Raw genomic sequence first — 23,965 nt, 5'->3', positions numbered from 1 at the left:
ATATATATATTATTTTTATTTTTTTAAAGCCTTGGATCACGACGATCATAGATGTATTTGATCGAGTCTGACTTTTACGAAAGTCTTGATCCAAGGCTAATGGTTACCCAATGTGTATTTTCTATGGCTGGAGGTATTGCTAATCAAAGTACGCGTCATGACATAAATCCTACGTCATATTTAGATATAGCTGGCTGATATAGTGACATCATATGAAACGTGAGTGTCAGCACTCAGCAGCACATCTTAAAACCACATAACAATGCTTAAAACCAGTACAACCAGTCTCGTTCCACAACCGATAAAACCTCAAACTCTGCACCAAGAGGAATAACGTAGCCTTCAAAAGCCTCTACGCCACTACGTCATCCATACGACAGCAATGGAGGGGAGCGAAAGATCAATCTGGAGGGCAAGTATTTAAAATGCAATGACATTGGACCGTTTATCTCTACCAGGCTCGAGCCAAATGTCTGCTGATTTTAACTAGAGTTGCAAAGAAGTGAACTTGTTTAAAGCAAAACAAACAGCAGGCAGTTGGTGTCTAGCTAACTATGCTAATCGGCTAATCTAACCTGACAGTAATGCCCGAGAATACAAGAACAACAGCGGCCACCCATCAAGCTAAAGAAATGGATCGGGTCCATTTATACTGTCAGAGTTACAGACTTGTTGTAAGGGTCAATTTAGACCCCTTCAAGGAACCTTGAGAGTCCCTGGACCCACTCTGAGGACCACTGTCTTGATAATTACAACGTTAAATGGATGTATCACCGACTTTCTGAATGAATGTTTAGAAACACTAGAATAAATATCCAGGTGGCGATATGTTTTTGACATTGTATTTAATAAACTAAAGCCTGTATTGCAGTTGGCACCATATCTTTTATTAGGTTGGATTAATCCTGTCTTTTCCCCCCTCTACTGTTCTCGACATAAATATAATTCTGTCTCTTGTCTGTCCTCAGCCACCGCGTGTCTGTGATGACTACTGGAGTGAGTTCAGACACTGTAAAAGCCTGTTGAACCGTTTCCACCACTATTATGCTTATGGTACATTACCATCCTGTCAACAGTGGAAAGAAGACTATGGCAATTGCAGAGAATGGGAGAAACGCAGAAGCACAGAGGCCAAGGTACAGTCAATAGAGATGGTTTTCAAATGAGATATTTGTTTATTGTCCCTCCTTAATATTAAGCTGCTCTTTAGAATGTGCTCTAAAAAAAGCATTTGTGATTTACAAGATTTTCTTTGTTTGTTGTGCAGGAGGCATTACTGAAGAGTGAAAGACATAGGGTGGAAGAGCAGAGAAAAGTTACCCCCGTTTGGGAATTGAGACAAGAGCCTCCCAGAGACTGGCATATGCCCCTAAACCAAGAAAAGTCTCAGGACTCCTGAAGACTCCATTGGCACTTTTCCGTGTCAACAAGTTGACTCCATAGTGGCCAGGCCAAAGTGACTATAATATTGAGAGGCTACATTTGTCTACACAACTTTGAGTGAGCCCTATCTGCTGTAGGTGCTGTGGTGATCAAATCATGATTCCAACTTAAAGTTGTCAGGGGGATGATGCTTGACTATGCTTACGTACAATACATCTGTGACTATACAGTATATTATTCAGTGGAAGTCTTGGAAGATGTGCAGCCTTTTGACGTAAGCCAATTCCTGTAACATTGTGCTACTTTTGTTTTCTTTTTTAACTTTTATGAATCCTGTGGGGTGTTTAGAAAAACTTTCGCACACCTAGAAAAAAAACTTAAAATAGCAGGTGCGTAGGCAAAAATCACGCCTGAAGAAGGTCATCAGTGCCCGAAACGTTGCTTCTAATAAATCTACTCTCCTGTACCGTGCAGTTCGGCAGTGTGTATTCCTTTTTAGTATTAATCCTGTGGGGGAAATTCAGTTTCAGCTGCAAACAGCTGATGGCTATTCGGATTGTCACGATGAGTGGTTGGGGGGGGTTAAGTGGATTGCTTAGTCACAAGACATGTAGACATTGTTCAACAAGACTGCGATTATCTACATTTTCTTGTGTCGAAGTTAATACATAAAGGATTGCACACAAACAAATTTATCGGGTGTAGGATAGTCTGTCTGTTCATCCTTTCCACACCACCTTACATGGTGGTCAGAAACACGTTTGTCAATCTCGGGTGAACATTTCAAGGAATGAGAATATACAGACCGGTCACAAATAAAAACCCTGAATAAATAAGTTGACTTGTCCCCGGCTTAGAGGGCAGTCACTGCAAATCAATACAAAGTTATTCTGAGTGATCACCACCACCTTCATCCTATGATGCACTTCAGAGCACTTCTATCCTGAAGGGAGTGGTCTCTTCCATGATGACAATCCACAGGGCACGAGGGGTCACTTAATGGTCTGATGAGTATGAAATTATGTAAAGCATTAGTCACCAAATCTCAACCCAGTTAAACATCTTATGGAGATCTCGGACCTACGTGTTAGACAGCGCTCTCCACCACCATCATCAAAAGACCAAATGGAATATATTTGTTAGAATGGTGTTCTAACAAAGCAGAGTTCCAGAGACTAATCTCAGCCAAGATGCATTGAACCTGTTCTGGTAGCCCAACCTTGCCCAGAGACTTTATACTGGCTTTTGCTTAGTTTTCCATCCGTAGATTCATGCACATATTCAACTAGTATTAGTACACAATGTAAAAAGGTAAACCGGAAGCTTGATATATTTAAAACTGACAAAACCATTTTGATAATGCATGAGGCAAAACATGCAAGACCAGGTGTCCTTTGTCAGTTTGTTCTAATGACACTAGCAATTGTTACAATTGGGGGATAGCAAAAGTGTGAATGTCAATGACCTCATCTTCTATGGTGCTGACTTGGTTTGACTTCCTGTTGTGAAAGATCACATACAAGTTTCCCTGAGCACTTGCCACCTTTTATGACATTATGAAATGAGGTGATGTCACAATTTTGCTGTGACGTGATAAAACAGATCATTATACCAAATGAGATGCATTTAATGCCAAGTGCAAACGTAATCCAGCTAAATAATGAAGACATAATCCAGATAAATGACACGTCAATGTGACATGTCAAGAAGATGGATTATCTCGGCAGCACCAAAACAGCATCTTGTTCTGAAGCACAAGGATGATGTCAATGGCGGTGTGATGTTACATGCATTCTGTAAATGGAAATACACAAGATTAATAGTTTGACGCTATTCTCTTCCTCCACGTATTGTCTAAACATTGTCTAAATGGAAGCACAGAGGCAGATTGACTCACAACATAAGCTGCCTTTTATTGTTTCATGAAATGTGTTACATAAATTTAAGAAAAGCTTAATAAAAACCCAAATGTAAATGTTTACTATTTCATACAGCTATATGAATGTGGAAAAACAACTTGTGTCATTCAACATTTCAAGAATTCACACATTTGATGCAAATCTGTGACAAGACGAGTAACATCGAGCTTCAAACTACAGTTTTGGTGTAGAGGGAAAGAAGTTGGCCGAGTACAGAGCCCACTCCGGCCAACAAAGTATATAGGGTTTAAGTGTATGATCCCCATTCCTCACTGAGTGTAGACTCTGGTAATGTCATTGTATTTGCCATCAGGTGCTTCGTGCTTGGCCTTTGGTGCCGTGTAGCTGGGTCCCTCATGACTGAAGGGAAAAAGAAGGCGGTCAGGCTTCAGAGCTTCCTGGTACAGTTCCTCAGACTCAAGCTTCAGTTCCTCCAGAGCCTCCCTCTGAGCTTCCAGAGCAAGCTCAACAGCCTCCATTTCAGAAATATGCTGCATCTGCAAGGAGTAGAGACAGACAGGCACATTGAATGTCATCTAGAAATGGCTTGTACAGTGTACAAGTGTAACCACATGGACCCGTAAGGGTCCATATGGTTCCATTTGTACACTCAGAGATATAGGGGATCTGTGACCCTAATGCATAATGGTAAACTGAGGGTCCTTGAAATTTAAAAGTTTGAGAATCACTGGTCTACAACACTTTCAACAAAGATGGAGCTGCAATGTACAAACTCAGCTTACCTGTTTGTAACGCGACCACTCCTTAAGTAGCAGAGCGCGTCGCTCGGCCTCCTCAAAGGAGAGCAGGGGTGCAGAGCGTACCCTTTGGGATAGACCAAAAATATGAGATTTGTATGACAAATAAATTATGAAATGTGTGTTGCCTGACAAAAATAAGAGGAAGGGATATGCACCTTGTTTCATCCAGGCATTTGATCGGAATGATGAAGTCCTCTATGGGGATAAGCTCAGGTGGAACTTTCTCCAGTTTCTTCAGCTTCTTCCTAAGCCTCTCTCTCATCAACTGATCTCTTCTGGGATCCGATTTCTTCTTCTTTTTGAGCGGCTCCCCCCTTATGATGGAGAAAGCATTTTATTTGAAAGCACATGCATCCGCCATGGAGAGAGAAAAACTATCATTTGCTTATGTATTATTTGACTACAGCTCACTCATACTATCCGGGGAACACACCATAGTGGAGCAGATGTCTTCAGTGTCAGCACCGACGCAAACCAAGGACTTTGTATGGCATGGGAAGTTTCTCCTTTCAGAAACCTGTAAAAGAATACAGATTGGTGGCGTTTGCGAGTCATTGTTGTGCTTGGTAATGACAGGCACAACAAGGATTCCTCAGTTTAGTAGACTTTACTGTTGTAACTGCACCCAGGTCAATACATACAGACAGACAGACTTCACAACAAACAATTATGGTCATTAAGGCACTTCTAGCTCGGCAAAGAACGGGGAGACTTGTCCGTCCATGTTGTGAGCTTGAGTACCTGTTAACATGAACTAACCTAGGAAGTGTCCACCTCTCTTTATAAACGTCCCGCATGGAACGTCCCATAGCCAATGAGAATGCGAACAGAACATGCACATTCAACCAAACTAGGGGGTAAATATCTAGGTAACACAGACTGTAACACATCACAGTCTGTCATAGAATAAGGTGTCACAGGGCTGTACTGCCCATCACAACAGAATAATCATGTTGTTTATCCTCTCTGGGATAAAAAAAAGGGGGGATTTTGCTTTAACCACACAAAATAATACAGAAATTCACTTATATTAGTTGTCCATTTGGTACATTATTGTATATTATAATATATTATTGTTTATCTTTAAATGTCTCGATGAATTGAATACACAGCACCTACATGGAAACACGCCCTGGGCTTATTGGGTTATCCTTTTAGCATTATTTTCTATAAATCTGTGCCTTTTTTGCAAACTGTTAATAAAGTATTCAATCAATAAAAAAACAAACATCATGTTGCTATAAACAGCCATGGATCAGAAGACGGTCATGTCATAATATAGGACACTGACAGTCATGTATCAGGGCTACTATAAACATTGCTATACGTACCTTGAGGGAGCGCTATCTCGGGATAATATCCTGCATAGAGACCGTGATAAAGAAAGCGACATGGTTTCCTATTTACTGGAAAACTGCAAATCGTAAATTATGATATAACTATGGATCTCTGACAGAGAAAAGTCACATCATGTCCCCTGTTTGTCTCCTGTGACAGTTCAGCTGCGACGGAATGGCATGGCGCATGAATATGACGGCATCCACCGATTTCGTGTAGCTACTTTCGACTATTTTGTTAGAGCAGAAAAATACTTGCAATAAATATTAACCACTTTTACAATGAACCTAAAAAATAAAATGACATTGATTTAGTTGTGTGGGCTTGTTTCCTTCTGAATAAATTACTTTATTTTGCAGACGCGAAAGCTTGACATTTCTGATTTTGTGTCGAATGTTATTTTCGGTGTATAAAAACACACTTCAGCATACCAACATCTAGGCGAAAGGTGAAGGCGTTTTAGTCGAGACGATACTGTTTGACATACACTCCGTTTTAAAGTCGACTTTATTCTTTTACAATACATTCATAGACTGGAATCAACATCATGTCGCTTCTCAGAGGTAAGTAACGTTTAACACACAATGTGATGATTTATTTGTGCATTCATTATTGCCAATGCATACAATACAAAACATTATTATGACTGCATGATGTATGATGTATGCTTTTGGAAATAGGGTAAAGGTGACTCTTTTTGTTTTACCCGTCTAAATGAACTCTGATCATAAATCCCTTTAAATTTATGTTTCTGAGAAATGTCTGACAATTTAACAGTTAAATTAGGCCGTCTGTAATTTGATTAGAATTTCTTAATCTCTCTTTACCTTATTTTACTTCACAGAGACAGACAGAGCAGATGGGGGTTTCAGTCACTCTTGTTTGGAATTGTTTGTCAGTTTGACAAACTACTAGCATGTTCATATTATATAGCACAAATAAATAATGATGACACAGCACACTGCTTCGATGATTTACTTCTCATAGCCACAACAAAGTGTTTATATCACATTTGTAACATTTATGAGATGATGATTTCTTACACATACATGGTATATCTGATCATCAAACCAGTGTGTTATGCACTTGTTACATTTATGAGCTGGTAGTATCTCACATACATGGTATATCATTAAATCAGAGTGCTACTGTGCTCTCTGCCAATATATTATGGTTTGCACACTAGGCTATATTCAAGGTTCAAGGGTGTTTATTGTCATATATATATACACTATAGCTGGTAGCAGCTTTAAATGCCTAAATGCCTCTTCAACAGTGTGGATAACAATACAAAATAAAATCAGCCAAAAAGGGGAAAATAGGAAGAAAAATGGCAATGCAAATAGCCAGCCATAACTATGTTTTCGTATGAAAGTGTCATGCAAAAGTAGCGAAAATAGCCAATCTACTACACATTGTGAGCTTGTAGATCTGCGGTTTCTGCTATTTTTGGAAATTCTTGAAAAATGCTGAACATTTATGAAACATTCTGTTTTTAATAATGACATGCCCAAAATAGGGACGCCAGATTGAAAGTGGTCGGTTAAACCCAGAGCCGTATAAGAGAGTTACGTCACTAGCATAGACTCTCATTGTAACGATGTGGAATGCGGAAATAAGGAAGTTCCAATGTTTGGAACTACAGCCCATAGCAGCCCGCTTTGCGGCGAGATCAAAGCGTGACGCGCCTCTCTCTTATATGGCTCTGATTAAACCTAGAAACATTTCTTCAGAAGCTGCCTCTGTCTCTCCTCAGGTGTATTCGTTGTGTCTGCCAAGCGGACTCCTTTCGGTACGTATGGTGGTGTGCTGAAGGACCACAGTGCCACTGATATGGCTGAGCATGCTGCCAAGGCTGCCCTGGCAGCAGGGGGTGTGGCCCCAGAACTTGTCAACAGTGTCATTATGGGGAATGTCATGCAGGTACAGTAAATCCAACAGTCCATCAAGTATCCAATTTCACTTGATATCCTGCCTCAGAACACATGCAAAATTAACTGCTTGTTGAGATCCAGTCTATGTCCAGTCTAGTTTTACGTCTTGGTGGCTCAACCATTACGATTGTGACCATATATATAACTGCAACCTGCGGTCCAGGTTTGATTTCTAGACGAATTGTGATGCTTGTGACACTCTCCTCTCCTGTCTCTCTCCACTGTTCTATCTAAAAAATAAAAAAAAGTCCTTTAAAATCTATACATGTGTTCTGATCTGGACCTCTGGATTTATGTTGTGCTTATGGTTCTGTTTCAGAGCTCAGCAGATGCACCTTACATTGCACGTCATGTGGGTCTCAGGTGTGGCGTGCCAATCCCGGTACCTGCTCTTACTGTGAATAGACTGTGTGGATCTGGTTTTCAGTCCATAATCAATGGTGCTCAGGTAAGCTTCACCATTAACAGCAGATGTTGTTGACATGGCACATGCTGTGGCTCCGAAAGAGATTGCTGTCTGTAAGAGGGTCTGTGTGTCTGTCAGCGTCAATTCCTGAGCACACTGTCGATAGGCTAATGTGGAGTCCCACTAATATTTGGACATTTTAAAAAATATATTTAACTTTTAGTTTTTAAATCGAAGTCAAAGGGGCCCAAATTTGGGCATGGATGATGTCATCACTGGACCGTTTCAGGGCCGTCGAATCGTGCTGAAACCTTGCCTAAATATGGAGACATACATAATAGATCCGTCATAGATGACTGGTGTCGTATAGATTGGAAAGATTCTTGAAAATCGGTTCTGCTGGGGTGCTCAACTGGCACAGGTTCCTGCCCACCAACCGAGGAGACGAGGGGTTAGAATCCTCTGCGGTGCATCTGGCTTGGGCGAGCATCCCAATGAACACAATTGGCACTAGCAACTCCTACAAGTTGGGTTAGTCGTGGCTTCTGTTCACGATGGAAACACGATTTGTATCAGAGGAGACGTGGTTGACTGCACCCTTCCCAAGAACAATATGCAGGAGTTGGCAGTGAAATGGACTATATATATACACACACAGGGGAATTGGCAGTGACTACATTGGGGAGAAAAAAATTAAACAGTTTATCAAAACATTATTAAAACAAACAGATTTATTCCACATTCCTGAGACAAAGTACACTATAGGAGTCCTTAAGGAGATAGGCTCACACGGCCATAAAAAGTGTGGTTTTCAGGCTGCTTTGCAAAAAAAAGCCTCAGGGGATTGTTTCCATTGTAGTTCATTGTATTCAATTCATCAGTAAGACATACAATATATACATGCAATACTTATCAGTAAAAGTTCAGTAGCAGAGGATGCTACTGCCAAGGTGATGTGGTGAATGTAGTGTGTCTTCCTGTTATAGAGTTTAAAGTTCTGTTTATTATTATCTGTGTTTGTAGGAGATCTGCCTGAAGGAATCAGAGGTTGTCTTGTGTGGCGGATCAGAGAGTATGAGCCAGGCACCCTACGCGGTTCGCAACATAAGATTTGGCACCAGATTTGGATTTGACCTCAAGGTTTGTGATTTTGTTGTTTTTGGCAGATTTCCTTAAATCTCCCCTATAATTGACTCGGTTTTAGGTAGGACTTGGTGTGGACATGAACATAATTTTATTATTTAACTCCAACTCCTAACATTGTAATGATGCATGTCTGTTTCAGACCTTGGCTGAGACAGATGTTTACCTTGGCTGCCAGGCAATAGAAATGTAGTTGTGTTTAACTTTAAACGTTTCTGTCTCATTCACAGCTGGAGGACACACTGTGGGCAGGGCTCACAGACCTGCACATCAAGATCCCTATGGGCATTACAGCAGAAAACCTGGCAGAGAAATACCAGATCACCCGAGAAGAGTGTGACAAGTTTGCTCACCAGACCCAGCAAAGGTGGAAGGCGGGTCAGTGTAGCTATGTTACTAATAGTTCTGTTGTAAGATTACCGTACACATATTTTGTCGCAGTCAGGAGTGTCCAAAACTGTTACTTTGCAGGAAATTAAAAAAAGAACCTGTGTTACATTGAATCCAATGTAGTTAGTTAGTAGTCACAAGCTCTTTTGTCTGAAGCTGTAGTAGTGTATTCATTTACAAAAAACATAAAGAGTTTCTTCCCGATAGCAACAATATGCAGTAGCTATGGAAAGCCTTGTTTCTGTTTCTATTTACTGCTCAGCTACTTCATCCAGTAATTTGCACACACACATGCATACATGCACGCACATAGGCCGTTTCCGTATCCGCTCTAGATACATTTTTAACGTAATTTTTATCCATGTCTATCTGCAGCTCATGAGGCAGGTCATTATACAGCAGAAATTGCACCCATCGACGTGAAGGCCAAGAAGGGCAAGGTGCCTATGACACAAGATGAACACCCTCGTCCCCAGACCACATTGGAACAGATGGCTAAGCTTGCTCCAGTCTTCAAGAAGGGAGGAACTGTTACCGCTGCCAACGCATCAGTGAGCACAAAACACTAAATCTTATGAACTTTCTCATCCCAACAGAACTCAAAATATAATTGTATTTTCCACAAATGCTGTCACATATTGTCTTTCATAATCAACAAAAAGTTGACACGCCTAACTAATATTACGGAACTCAACTGTTTGACTTGTCATGGGTGGGTGTATCCCTTTTTTCCATTTGGATCATAATTTAGACTTTCAAAACACACTGCTAATAATTATTATTATAAATATAAGATCTTAAATGCATTTGTGCATGATGATATACAGTATATCTGCAATTAGAAAACACAAATTCCTCTTCCACGTCTCCAGGGAGTATCTGATGGGGCTGCTGCTGTGGTGATTGCCAGTGAGGATGCTGTGAAAGAACATAAGCTCACTCCCTTGGCCAGAATAGTGGCCTATCACGTGTCAGGATGTGACCCAAGCATCATGGGAATTGGTGAGTCTCGTTTGCTGTAGTCCAAGACAAAAATAGGAAGACTCACCATCTCCGTTTTACTTCCCGTATCTGTGTGAAGTAGGCAGCCGCCTTTTTAGGAAACCGGAAGCTGGTTGGAGTCTATTAATTCCAATGGAAGGGTGAACACAGCTTCTGAACCATTCTTTAGCTCCATGGTCACTGAACTAAATATTGGACCCAATCGCAACAAGCCACACAATATTCCCAAGATTTTTATACTAATCATACTACTTTCATGCTACTAATTGACAAATCAGGAGAAAATCAACTTTATTATCAACCTATCTCAGTCCCAGCCACACACTCTCGCGGGATCTAGCACCAGTAAACATAGGACGTTCGCGAGATTTGTGTACCATGTTGCTTCTAGTGGCTCCAACCGGGATGCTGTATCTCCCTAAATTAACCATCTTTGCTGTAGTGTTCAAGAAAGGTAGTGACTTCTGAACAGGCATCATCGTATCCATAATGCATTGTGCAAACAGTCAAAGCTGAGTGAGGCTGACCTGATTATAGGTATACCATTGAAATGTTATGTTTAGGCATTAAATTAGAGATGGTTAGGCATGGGTTTGGTGTGGTTAAGGTCAGTGTAGGATCTGGGAGGGGCCGAGCAGTGAGCCAATGACATTGTGTGACCTTAAATTACCAGATTTGGAGCTTGTAAATATCGGTTACCAGTTTCGGAGCCACGACCTTTAAGAAAAACATAAAAATGTATTGATCTGAATGAAAATGACATTTTAGGTCTGCTCTGTGTCTGTAACTCGCTCTAATCTTTTATAAAAATAGGCCCAGTTCCAGCCATCACAGAAGCTCTTAAAAAAGCTGGCCTTTCTATCAACGACATGGATCTTGTGGAGGTATTATTTCTGTGTATTGAAAGGCCAAAAATTCTTGAGGCAACTGATTCTGATCTCTTGCTACCTGAGTATACTTAAGTTACTGTACATGCATAGTACCATTCACATACATTAATGTTCTGGGAGTGGTTGAGAAGGTCCTCAGAATCTCCTTTTGCTTTGTACAGGTGAACGAGGCATTTGCTGCCCAATTCCTCGCCGTTTCAAAAGCTCTTGAACTGGACCCAGAGAAAACCAATGTCAATGGTGGAGCTATCGCCATTGGACATCCTCTCGGAGCATCTGGAGCACGCATCACTGCCCACCTGGCTCACGAGCTCAGGTGTCCTTGTCATTCCCCTCACATACTGTACCCTGTACTGAAGTACACCCCAACGTGTACAACTTTTCAGTCATGCTACGGCTCATTGTAATATCCGTTTTTTTCCCTTTCCTACAGGCGACGAGGTGGAAAGTACGCTGTTGGTTCTGCGTGCATTGGTGGTGGCCAGGGCATTGCCATCATCCTGGAAAACACTCAGTGAACAAACTACTACTACTACTGAATGTGCCTTGAAGAATATATCACATCAGAGAAGACCAAGACTGCACCGTCCACTCACAGAAGAACATTACATGCCATTGACCCATACTAAAAATAACTTGCTTTTGGCACCAAAAGGTTTATTTTACACAACCCATAAAATCACAACTAATCTCTTCACGTGCTCTAATAGCTGTTTTCCCTGAAACATAACATCGATAGCATTCAAACTCCTTCTATTATTACCTCATACTGATTCGTTTGTCAGAGTGCTGTATTTATTTTTGAAAATCTACTCACTCCATTTTGCTCAGAAGCACTATGAACATACAGTACTGTATAAAGGGCTAACTTGGTAATATTGCCTGGATCTGTATGTTTTTTTCTATATAAGCTTGACCTTACTTAGGCCATGGTTACCTATAAGCAGTGTTGTGTTGGTGATTTTGTTAGTGGTGGGACGCTATTTTAAAGAAGTCGCACGCACGTCGCTTAACACCTACACTACAGGTCACACAATGGACAATTGATATGCATCTAAGCTCATTCCTATGTTAATTCATGCTGGTGTGACCCCTGGCAGTCGGGAGCCTTTGTAAACTTTGTTGAGGTGTGAATTAAGGGTTGTTTTAAATCGATGCGTGTGCGTGCGAGTACTCCTGCTCAAACAAGGGATTGCACGGTGTGTTACCACGTCCCAAGACCAATGCATCCCTGCCTATTGGATATGTTTTTTGCAATGCGAGAGTGCGGTCTAGCCAACATCAACTCGGGACTCCTGAATTGCTGCCCTCCACATTCTTCTATCTAGCATCAGGGTCTTGAGCAGTATTATGTTTTTTAACTCTGATGGTGAGAGGGGGAAAAGCTGATACTGTATGGTACTGTATGTCTTGTTTTGGAGTGAATGGGTTATTTCTATGACAAGAAAATGCCTCTAGATTTCATCTTTGCCTTAGAATTTTGTTTATCACGCTACATCAGGGATCTGTGCCCAACAACCATTAAGATGCTAGTAAAGGACTTTATATTTCTGTATAATAAATCTCAAAGAAATAAAAAATAAAAAGTGGAATGTTTTATTAGATCGGTTGAATGTTTGCTCACTGTTTTTTTCCCCCAATAAAATATGTTCAGTTAACCTCATTACCATGTCAAGGACTATGCAGTACTGCATACACTAGTATGTTGTATATAAATAGCCAATTGCTTTGAAAGAATAACTTTCAATATATTTAAATATGTTGTATTGTTCAGAAATCTGCCTTGATGTTGCTGCAGAATACGTTTTTATGGCCTAATTATTACACACACACCTTTAAGCGCCATTTAGAGAATCACATTTGTTTTCATGGCTTCATCAATGACAAATAATCTTAACAGTAGTTGCAGAATAATTTGACAATCACACCATCTATTGCTCCTAAACATAATTTGCATCCATTAATGTATGCAGGTTTAGTTCCATGAGCATAATAAGTATCTTATCAATTACCAATAAAGTATGGGAAGTTCATTTTAGAATCATGCATATGTCATGCCCTTCCTTGCGTAGATATTGGACTGAGATCTTTGACACTGCTACTATATATGTCTATGAAATTAATTCAAGGACCCCAAGTCCGCAAGGACTTTTTTGGTCGGACCTTTTAGACAAAAGTATTATAAATGTAACTGTGTTGTTTTACATTCTTTTGCCTAATAAAAAAACCAATCAATCACACTATCTCCGGGAGTGTCGAGATACCATTTGAACCAACTGCAATGACAGCTATTTTTGGAATTTCTCCCCCTACTCTATCACTACCGAAACACAAAGCTCACTTGGTGGCCCACTCTCTTAACTAGGTGTTTCATTTTGATGAAGTGGAAGTCCCCCATCCCATCTTCATTGGATTAGAGATAATTTCATTGGATTAGAGAAAATTAGAAGCGCCTTGAGAGGCTCGGTATCTAAGTTTGGGAAAACCTGGGGTCCCTTCCTAGCACTTGTAAACAACTTACAGTTCCATACTGTTTTAGACTGATTGAGTCTAAGAATTTGTGCATATTAAGACATGATCCCTGGCGCAGCTGGGTTGTTCTATGTCTATTATGAGGAACTATGTGTGGGTGTAATGTTATGTTCATTATATGTTTTGCTTTGTGGGGTTATCAAGCCATGTTTTGTAATGATGTGTGTTTGTTTTGTATTCTATCTGCTTGTTTGTCTTTGTTTTGTGTTTTGTCTGCATAACTTGTTTCAGGGTATGCAGTCTATAATTGTCCCCTCCTTGCTGGAGTAGGATTACACAATTTATTTTGTTGACACTTTTGATACTTACTTACTAAATCTGCATATATTTATGTGTACTTGCCCTGTAGTTACAGTGATGGTATAGCATTTGTATGTCGATATATTATTGCTATTGTCTTATGTCCTATGTGGGTGTTTCACATAAAATGTATGTACGTCATTATTTAATGTATGCCCTGAAATCCTGAAAAAAAAAACTGAAGAAAGAAAAAAAAGTCATGCATAGTTTCACTTTTATCTTGCAAGTCATTATGTTTTTAAGGTTAAGAAAGAATTTATGTTAACTGTTCATTATGTGTACTGTAAAATGTAGCCTAGATACAACTTTTTTTCTGGTTGTGTCCCCATAACACATTTTGGAAAGATGTATTCTGGTATATCCTATTGTTGACAATAATTACTAACTTACTAACTTAAAATACTACTCTACAATAATGATAGTAATAAACAGCAAAATTCCAAATGGAGCCACTCTAAATCTTAATTTATAAATAGTATTTGAAAATAACTACAATAAACAAATAAGAAAGCTGCAAAAACAGTCAATTTGTATTTTTTGTTTAGTGTTTTCCCTAGAGTCTAGGGTATTGTCCCTGGCCCTGGTGTAAATGATGAAAAAAGAACATAAACTACGAAAAAAAACGTATCCTTTTTAACATTATTTATAATGGACATATTAAAAGTTTACGTGTGTGTGCACCTTCAACGTGATTTTATTTGGACTACAAAGACCATGAACACCTTTAACAGGGACGCTGTTTACGTCAACGCGTCTGGCGTCTTTATATACGTAACTTCCCCGGAAGTCGGTCTTTTTTCATAGCAAAGGTAAGAATGCCCTGTTTCCACACTATAGAAGGAAAACAAATCTGTTTCCATCTCTACTTTTATAGTATCATCACTGTACCCCAACACTGGTAACCTAAAGTATATGTTCTTAGGGTCCGGTCAATGTGATTATTGTGGGATTTTAACACATAATGACTCTATAATAAAGTGTTACGTTTATCGCTATTCTTGGGCCCACCGGCTAGCCTTCGTGCTATCAGGACGCGTTGTAACATTGCACTCAGTTTTAGTCACCGGACCTGCTTAGCATGAAAGCTGTATTGTACCAACAGTTAGCTGTTTATTCATCTTAAATGTTATACTTTAAAGTGCTTTATCAACGTCCTATAATGATGTGCTGTCTGACATTCGAGTTACTAGCAGCTAGCTAATATGGCAGTGACACTTAAGGTAGTCACCGTGTGCCCGTGTCATGCCTCCGCTTTGGGTGTACATGTGCTTGTGTGTTGGCATTTAATCTAAACGCCGAATCGTAATTATGTTGGAAGTCATGCAAATCGAATGCCAGTGGTCGGTCTTAAATTGCGTTTACGTGACGAGAATTCACTAATAACGGAGATGTTTGTATGCTATGCTACCGTGCTACTACCTGTGTATGTGTTGGAAGTAAAAGAGAAATCGTGTCAGTTTGTACGCTGATGCTAGGGACGATGGGGTTCATGTGGTTCTCTTAGCATAAATAACCCTAGCCTAAATGTTCATTTAGGTGTAGTCAGCTCAGTTATTTGGCAAAGTTAAACTAGTCAGTTTGCGTTGGTTGTTTGAACACTTTGACTGTTTGTAAAAATGTATAGATTTGTACAAAAGGTGCTACACCTGAACTGCACGTACAAGCGCATCTAATTTGCCGGCTTAACAGCTGCAAAGATGGTAGCTACAAGGTGGAAACCTCCTCATACCCTAACATTAAGCCAATGGGCTTTAACGTTTTTAGATATTGTTTATTTAGAACAGTCAACGGCGAGGTTACATGGAGCAAGTGAGAGGAACATTGATATGTGGTCTAACGTTGCAGATAAGATTAAAGACTTGGTTTAAGTGTTGTACACAGTGTTATGACCTTGCACAGGTATAGGCATGGTGTTTGGCCCTTTGGCCCATTTTGAGACATTGTTGGTCCGGGGAGGGGTGTGTGGGTTTATTTTTATTATTATTATTCTTGTTTTAAGTTGTATCTTGTTTTTGTTGAAAAATGTATTCATTTGAACATAATTGTATTGTCGATATGATAATAAAAACAATTGATTAAAAAAGATTTGTACAAAAGGATGACCCAAAAGCCCAGGGCTTATTTCCATTGAGGTCTTGTGTATTCCAATACATCAAAACATTTAAAGGCTGGCAAACTGACTTCTCTCAAATTGACTGAGCTACTCAAATTCAAAACTAATGGTGGTATTGTGATTATCTCTGAACCCCTTCCCTAGATGGCAGAGGGCGACAAGAAGGTGGTTGCCAAGAAGAGGCCGCACTGCAGCCGGAACCCGGTTCTGGCCCGGGGCATTGGCCGGTACTCTCGGTCTGCCATGTTCGCCCGCAGGGCTATGTACAAGAGGAAGACCAAGACTACAGAGACCAAGGTTTGTGACTAATTGTAATGTATACCATCAAACTCTGTGCAAAATACTTTTGAGTTACATTTCCATATTTGCTACATGTTTGTGCAGTACCTTTATTAAATTAGCATCTTGGTTTTATGCAGCCCGAGAAGAAGATGAAGGTGAGGCCACAAGCTACTGTCGTCAAGACTGTTGGAGGAGACAAGAATGGAGGCACCCGTGTTGTCAAGATGCGCAAAATGGTAAGTTTTTAGATCTGGTCAGTTCCATATCTAGTCACAACGTCTGGACCATGGTGCATGATTTGATCAGACACGCAAAAGTGTCACTTTTCAGCTACAGTCACCTTTTAGAACCCAAATAGGGTAATTGTGTGACACCTGCCCTGAAAGAAAACAACATGTCACCTTTTTCACCTCGGGGCTGTTTGCATGCCTGTTTGATAAAAGGATATATTGCCCCTACATTACATGCGTTTCACATGGTTGCAGCTGGTTAAGTTTCGGATTGTTTGGTGTGTGTGGTGTAATACAGCTTGTGTTATGGTTACCTTGGTGGTGGTAGGGTTAGGATCTGTGGAGGTTGTTATCCATGCTGTGAGAGCAGTCAAGGTTTCTACAGTGCGCCTGACTGCTGAAAGGGAAACTTTTAACAGTTTTCAATATAAAACCAATTGTTCTGATGGAGAAAGGAGATCAATAATATAATGTGTAATTCTTCTTAAAGGAGTAGTTCACCCAAACAATGACTTATTTTCTATCAATTGCACACTCCATGAAGCCTTGAATCCATGGATTTTTTTTGTTTCTGTGGCATTCCTAAGCCAATAATTTGATTCCCGTCTCCTACCGGCTAATGTATCCGGTAGGAGACACAAAGTAGATTATTTGTGTCTCCTACCGGATACACACCCGGTGATCAAATTATTGGCTTAGGAATGCCACAAAAATAAATCCATGAATTCAAGGCTTCATGGGGTGTGCAATTGATAGAAAATAAGTCATTTTTTGGGTGAACTCCTCCTTTAATATTGACATCAAAACAATGGCATGAAACATGTTTGTCATCGAGCATACACCCGATAATGAAACAATGTGTCGGTGCCCTGAAATGGACCCCCTAATCAAAGTGAAACATAAATGCAATATACAGCATATTTTCTTGGATTAAACATAAGTGAACCATAGGTCGTTCCAGCAGTGTTCTGACCTAGGGACTTGTTTGTAAATGATGTGGTGTTTGGCCCTTAAAATGACATAGTTCTATATGTGTTCCCTACTGTAGCCCCGCTACTACCCAACAGAGGATGTTCCCCGCAAACTTAAGAGCCATGGCAAGAAGCCCTTCTGCCAGCACAAGAGGAGACTGCGTGCCACCATCACCCCAGGAACTGTCCTCATTTTGCTCACCGGTCGCCACCGTGGAAAGGTAAGACTCCTTGGGCATACTTGGATATCGTTGCTGTCGGGCAGTAACCTTGTATCTTAAAATTAAAACTTTTTATGTTGTCACGCAAAAATAGCCTATCTACAAGCTCACAACACATCGCAATGCCATGTGAGCTTGTAGATGGGCTATTTTTTTAACTTTTAAGTGAAAGTGGTTTAAGTCTGTCTATAGGTTGTATGAATATTGAACTAAAGAAATTTAACAAGATTGTGACTTAATATCTACACTGGATTAATTGAAACGGTTTCTTTTTTCCATTTCCTGAAAAGTATGTTTTCGACATTAAAGGTTTCTACCTTACGGCAGTTATTAACACTAGACCATACCCGGTCGGCGCAGCGCATCCGTGGGGGGATATGCACACATGATCTGGCAACCCGGGAGGCAGTTCGTCCCATAGCCGGGCAGGCCCGTAACCATGGCGACATTGTTTGACACATAAACGCTAATAAGAAGCTGAGATTTCATGAAATTGAAAAACGGGCTTCACAGTTGCGTTCAGATGGTAATGGTCAATGGCTGTGTGCAAAATCAGAGCAATTGGTCCAGCCAGTGAGGAGAACCGGGTATCTTCACTCACGTACTCACCACCACTACAGAGGTTACTAGAATTATAGTAGGATTATAGTAGGATACTTGCATGACATTTGATGCAATATTGTATGTGCCGAGATGCAGAAATGATCATCCTACAAATAATTGGAACTTCAACTCATGCATTTCCCCAGTTATTGAGTACATCATTAGGTTAGGGGCACTTACTTGTATGTAGGAGTGAACGATCACACAGCTAAACAAGCTGATGTGACGTGAAAAGACAATGCTTTATCTTTGGGTGTGTGTACTTAAGGGCTGGTAACTGTCCTCAGAAGATATTCGAATATTGGTCTTAAGAATTGGCAGATATTCGAATATATATACGAATATTATTATTAAAATAAATAAATAAAATAAAATCCTTTTTTTTCTAATTGTTTATTTGACAGGGACAATACAAAAAAATATGTATCGAGTGCTCGGATCCAATAAAACATATATTTTGTTTGTTTTTAGAACTTGATACATTGTTTTTGTATTGTCCCTGTCAAATAAACATTAAAAATAAAAAATAAATACATAAATTCAACAAATTAATTGTCGTATTCGAATATAAATATTTTCCCCATATTCGAGGAATATTCGAATTTTGAATATTAATTCACCAGCCCTAGTGTACTTCAAATAGATCTTTGATTAAACTACAGTACATTAAATGGACATCCATCCAATGGCTGAAACTGACATTGTTAAACAGTTTTGATACACATGCCATTTCTCCTAGAGATGTAGTCCCTCTCTCCTCACAAATGCTGCGTGGGCAAATTATGGAGGCATACAACTGAGCCCACACACTGAACCTGAGTTCAACTGCTATAAACAACATAAATTGTGTCAGCTCTGAAATGGAGAGGAAGAGGACCCTTTAGATAATTGCTATGTGTGAAGTAGATTTTCTTCAAATAATTTTAATTGGATGCACTACCATATTGCTATGTCAAGCTCCCATAATTTGGTGAGGCATTAATTCCAGTTGTTTGGTTTGTGATGTTTAGGGAAGTGATCTTGTCAGGCAAAAACCCTCTCAACAGTACAGGCACTTAGGAATCCAACATCACAAAGCTTGAATGATTGGAAAAATACAGGTCTTAGTGGGTTATGTTATGATGTATTAACTGTCTGCTGTCTCCTACATTTCAGCGTGTTGTGTTCCTGAAGATGCTCGCAAGTGGTCTCCTGCTTGTCAGTGGTGAGGACAACTACATTTTCAGTATCTAAATTATTTGTGTACAATTGTTTTTCTTTTTTTTAACTGTGCATCGCTCTGTTGGCTTAACGGTGTGACCTAGAGCACTCCAAGTGGTCACAACAATCTAACAGACGTTTAACCACTTGAACCCTAGCATCGCTAACATTTGCAGAAAATGGATCTAGAAGCTGTTCTAAGCTTGGAGATCTATTTTTGGCAGAAATTTGGCATAGACAAAGAGCCGACAAAGTACAAGGCTAACTGTTTTCAAGACAAGTATTTTAAGTATAAAGGGTTAAGTGGTTAATGCTGCCACTCTTAACATTATTTCATTTTTACCACCTTCAGGCCCCCTTGCCGTGAACAGAGTTCCCCTGCGTAGGGCACACCAGAAATTTGTCATCGCTACAAACACCAAAGTTGACATCTCTGGTGTGAAACTACCCAGAACTCTGACTGACCAGTACTTCAAGAAGAAGAGGCTGAGGAAGCCCCGTCATCAGGAGGGAGATCTCTTTGATACAGAGAAAGAGGTGAATTATCCACACCTTGAAATGCTAATTTGTACCGTTGTCTATGTCGAGTATTGAAACATTACTAATTTCTCTAATTTCCTATCTCCCACTACAGAAGTACCAGCTGACAGAGCAGAGGAAGGAAGACCAGAAAGCTGTGGATTCCCAGCTCCTGCCTGCCATTAAGAAAGTCCCTCACCTGAAGGATTACCTGCGTTCAAGCTTCTGCCTGTCCAATGGTGTCTACGCACACAAGCTGGTTTTCTAAATGTGTTATAAATAAAGTACTACTACCGTTCAGTTATATTGGTTTGTGTGTTTTGTTTTTTTAGTTGGCCAAAGTTCTGAGTTGACCAGTGATTTACTTGCATTGTATCTAGTTTGTCTTTGAATAGTCTTGCAAGCCAGACTGCCTTCCACAATTTTCAAATGCTTCCATCTTAGGCTGGAGCACGAAAGAAAGTGATCAGGTGATAAAGTGGATTTGGCACCTCCTGCCCGCTTCAGTTTCATCTTTAGTGGTGCAAATTTGCCATAAGCAGCTTGCTGCAAAGACGAGTCGGAAATTGCATCTTTCGGGAGGCATGTAGTCCTAGCATTTGGAGATCATGGAATGTTGTCTGCAAGACTAGGCCTTGGCAATTCTTGTTACAAGTCATGCTAGATATAGCCTGTTGTAAAGGCCGCTATGAGGCTAACCCATTTAGAGCCTGACCATGTTGTGAAATTCAATTTTTATTCAAAAACAATGTTGCTAATTGTTTCCATCTTAAAGAAGAATGTGTGTTCCAGGTCTTAATTGAAGTTGTAACAGTGTTTGGATCCATATCCTTTGTTTAAGCATTGAAAATACCTAGTTGTACATGGACAACTGGAAGTGGCTGAAATATAATTTCTTGATCCAAGCATTATACAAATATTGCAATCTTATACCTATGTTGTAAAACCATTTGAATGTCGTGTACAACGATGTGATGACTCAAAGAACAACCACTACAGAAATCCTAGACAGCCAAACCATAATGCTTTAATTAGAAAAAAAATTGGTCACACCTAATGAAACAGAAGACAAAAAATAAATACATGTTTCATTTCTCTTATATGGCCATGTTTTTTTTTCTCCTCCAAAAACAAAGAAGTTCAACAAAGTAGAAAGCAGCACAGAAAAAGGCAGTGCCCCTTGATCAGGAATGATAGAGCCTTTCTGTCAAAATCAGTCAGTAAATAATGGTCAGTTGTAGTTTATGGGAGCGCATTTCCCTTAGCCGGACTTGAACAGCAGAATGGCAACTTGGCCCAAGTAGAAGTAGATGAAATGCTTCGTCTCATGAGTAACGTAGCTGCCGAAGTTCCTCCCAACGATGCAATGCCAGGTGGGGTTGTACTTCTTATCAAACTCCTGTGAGGGGGAGAGACCAACAATACCAGTGAATCACCTGTAGAGATTAGTTTACGGTAACTTAACTGTAAGCCCTATACTTCTTATGTTGAATAGCGAAAATAGCAGATCTACAAGCTCAATGCAGCATATTTTGTCAACTTGGGTATTTTTGCCTAAAATGGGGATGTCGGATTTAAAGTGGATAATGGTATGACAAAAATATATACCAAGGATCCCAAATTAGCCTTCATTTTATTATAATTGCCAGAATATGTAGACAGTGGTGCCCATATTAACCGAGTAAATGACATTAATTAACTATTATGCATCTACCATTGCCATAATAAAGAACTGCAAATAAGGGGATGTTTGACCACTGCAATACACTGATAGGTTAGTTATGTGCATACAACTAGAATTAAACAAGGCATTTTATTTAAATAGGCCAATAGAAATCTAAATTCATCCTATCAACAAGTACACAGTAAACCAAACCAAAATATTTCTCTTGTGTACTCATATCGTATATAAGATGTGTTTAATCTAAACTCTGTTTGTTAAGTGTTAATTTATCCATTTGTAATTGAGTGTATAAATGGAACCAAACTGAACCCATTATGGGTAAATTTGGCTCCACGTGTAACGCTCGGAGTTAAATCAACACTGGATTTTACTGTAAAGGGGTGTGATTAATCGTTACCTTTTTGATGTAAGCAGCAATGTCTTTCTCGATGTTGTACTTCTCCAGGGCCTGTGTGGCACACTCCACTGCATCTTGCTGCATGTCCTCAGACATATCTGCATTTTTTATCACTGCCTTTCTGTCAGACATGGTTGTTGTTGCTGTGGGAAACCAAAAACAGTAGGGGGCATTAAACTTCTTCACACTCACAGCACTGATTTGACGTGCACAGACAAGCTACTCACTAGACAGCCCAATAGTTCTTAATGACAAACTCTACTTAAGGGAATTCCTGACCTGGGGATTTTAAAGCTGCTGCAATCATTATTTTTTTTAAAGAATAAAGCGTAAATTTAGCCAACATGTATGGTAGGGTATGTTAATACATGTACAATCAGTTGAATCAGAACATTATTGTCACATCAGATTTAGGCATCAAGTGGGTGGAATTATTTTTTCGTGCAAGCGCCATCATTTGTAGTTTTTAGTTTTCTTCTGATAATTTTAGACTGTGTGCGTGTCGGGTAGGACACCTACTGGTTGACAACTAGTACTGCTTGAAACTCATAGATGAACATCTCCCCTGACTAAGCGGGTGTTGCCGTAGCAGAAGAACAGTAGAAATGTGGTCTCATGCGGGAGACCACAGGTCAAATCATAAAATGGACATTATTAAAGTTATGGATCACAGCTTTAAGTAAATGCCATCTTATGCAGAGAGTAAAGATAGTTAACGTTACATAATAAGCAACACATGACATCCACTGAAAACTGGCCATATCTACTCTGTGTGTTGTTGCATAACAGTTTCCATCAGCATCACCACAGCATCTCTAGCTCCGTAGTTTCTATGGATACGCAGGACACTTGGTCAATCCTATATTTTACTATATATATATATTTTTTAAAACGCAGTCCTCACACCAGGCTTTCATTGCAAATTGCACTGCAACTCGACAATAAAAAAAAGAATCCAACACGCGTTTGCTCAGATAAAGCAACAAATAAAAAATGTCTTAAGATCCTGAGCTAGCGTTGGGATTTAACAGAGAACCACGCTACCGTGCAGGCAGCAATTAGTGTTGCCATGTTAAGCGAGAGAAACAAGCAACCAGGTCTACGAAAACAAGCCAAAAAGAAGTGAGCGGCGAGCCCTTCGCCCTTTAAACATATACGTTGTCTATTTGAAAAGAGCCGATCTACAAGCTCACAACGCGTCGCATCGTAGATCTGCTATTATTGGCAACCACCAATATTTACAAGCGATTTAACAGAAAAACAAGCCCAAAGTCTTATAATAAGCGGACATGGCAACGCTGACAGCAATGAATGAACAAAAATACGAACGCTGAACGCTTAGCTTGAGCAAAAAAAAAAGGCCACCACTGACTGACCACATCTTCGACTGTTCTGTATTCAAATGTATATTATGAATAACGTTAGCAACCGGCTATTTAAATTCACATACATCTTTGATTTACCTATTATGTCCTCGTAGATTAGATTGCTTGTCTTCTTTAAAGAGACGACTCTTCTTCTCTAAGCGACAACTCCCGCGAAGTGGTTGACACAAAAGTAATGTGGGTGTGTGACTGCCGTAGAACGCTGTGTTGAAAGCTTCCTATTGGCTGCTATTAACGGACCTCGCGCTGCCATTGGTCTATTCGAGGATGTCTTCCCTGGTGTTTCTGTCAGCATTTTGTTTCCGACCATCATGCCTTGCGCCCATAGCCTCGTTACCCTGACAACCTTGGTAAATAACAAT

At 39.9% G+C, this 23,965-nt stretch overlaps 5 protein-coding genes across 6 annotated transcripts; 3 read left to right on the top strand and 2 right to left on the bottom strand.

Moving 5' to 3' along the window:
* The first annotated feature begins 300 nt into the window (after positions 1-300).
* Positions 301-1,856, top strand: cUnh22orf39 (chromosome Un C22orf39 homolog). The gene is made up of 3 exons (XM_084055695.1): positions 301-412; positions 969-1,136; positions 1,268-1,856. The coding sequence occupies exons 1-3, from the start codon at positions 383-385 to the stop codon at positions 1,397-1,399; spliced, it is 330 nt and encodes a 109-aa protein (XP_083911821.1). The 5' UTR covers positions 301-382; the 3' UTR covers positions 1,400-1,856.
* A 1,415-nt stretch (positions 1,857-3,271) lies between these two features.
* mrpl40 (mitochondrial ribosomal protein L40) lies at positions 3,272-5,561 on the bottom strand. Its single transcript, XM_084055694.1, has 5 exons — positions 5,395-5,561; positions 4,497-4,580; positions 4,219-4,377; positions 4,046-4,127; positions 3,272-3,799 (listed from the first exon to the last, which is right to left on the bottom strand). Exons 1-5 carry the CDS (start codon positions 5,454-5,456, stop codon positions 3,572-3,574), a joined length of 615 nt encoding a protein of 204 aa, XP_083911820.1. The 5' UTR covers positions 5,457-5,561; the 3' UTR covers positions 3,272-3,571.
* A 270-nt stretch (positions 5,562-5,831) lies between these two features.
* Positions 5,832-12,768, top strand: LOC311044235 (3-ketoacyl-CoA thiolase, mitochondrial-like). Its single transcript, XM_084055678.1, has 10 exons — positions 5,832-5,964; positions 7,158-7,324; positions 7,655-7,783; positions 8,765-8,881; positions 9,115-9,262; positions 9,650-9,825; positions 10,147-10,276; positions 11,090-11,160; positions 11,328-11,482; positions 11,600-12,768. Exons 1-10 carry the CDS (start codon positions 5,949-5,951, stop codon positions 11,682-11,684), a joined length of 1,194 nt encoding a protein of 397 aa, XP_083911804.1. The 5' UTR covers positions 5,832-5,948; the 3' UTR covers positions 11,685-12,768.
* Positions 12,769-16,230: 3,462 nt separating this feature from the next.
* rpl6 (ribosomal protein L6) lies at positions 16,231-20,441 on the top strand. The gene is made up of 6 exons (XM_084055690.1): positions 16,231-16,408; positions 16,531-16,629; positions 17,672-17,815; positions 19,574-19,622; positions 19,971-20,155; positions 20,253-20,441. Exons 1-6 carry the CDS (start codon positions 16,256-16,258, stop codon positions 20,403-20,405), a joined length of 783 nt encoding a protein of 260 aa, XP_083911816.1. The 5' UTR covers positions 16,231-16,255; the 3' UTR covers positions 20,406-20,441.
* A 703-nt stretch (positions 20,442-21,144) lies between these two features.
* On the bottom strand, positions 21,145-23,791 carry dynll1 (dynein, light chain, LC8-type 1). Of its 2 annotated transcripts, none has more exons than XM_084055696.1 (3): positions 23,682-23,791; positions 22,219-22,361; positions 21,145-21,536 (listed from the first exon to the last, which is right to left on the bottom strand). In XM_084055696.1, the coding sequence occupies exons 2-3, from the start codon at positions 22,348-22,350 to the stop codon at positions 21,399-21,401; spliced, it is 270 nt and encodes an 89-aa protein (XP_083911822.1). In that variant the 5' UTR covers positions 22,351-22,361; positions 23,682-23,791; the 3' UTR covers positions 21,145-21,398. The 2 variants fall into 2 exon arrangements, with proteins under 2 accessions (XP_083911822.1, XP_083911823.1); XM_084055697.1 differs by having other exon boundaries at positions 23,669-23,767.
* Between the last annotated feature and the right edge of the window lie 174 nt (positions 23,792-23,965).

Source organism: Gymnoscopelus microlampas (genome assembly GCF_963454915.1).
Source record: "Gymnoscopelus microlampas genome assembly, chromosome: 4".
Taxonomy (NCBI): domain Eukaryota; kingdom Metazoa; phylum Chordata; class Actinopteri; order Myctophiformes; family Myctophidae; genus Gymnoscopelus; species Gymnoscopelus microlampas.
This window is presented reverse-complemented; position numbering and strand designations above follow the sequence as displayed.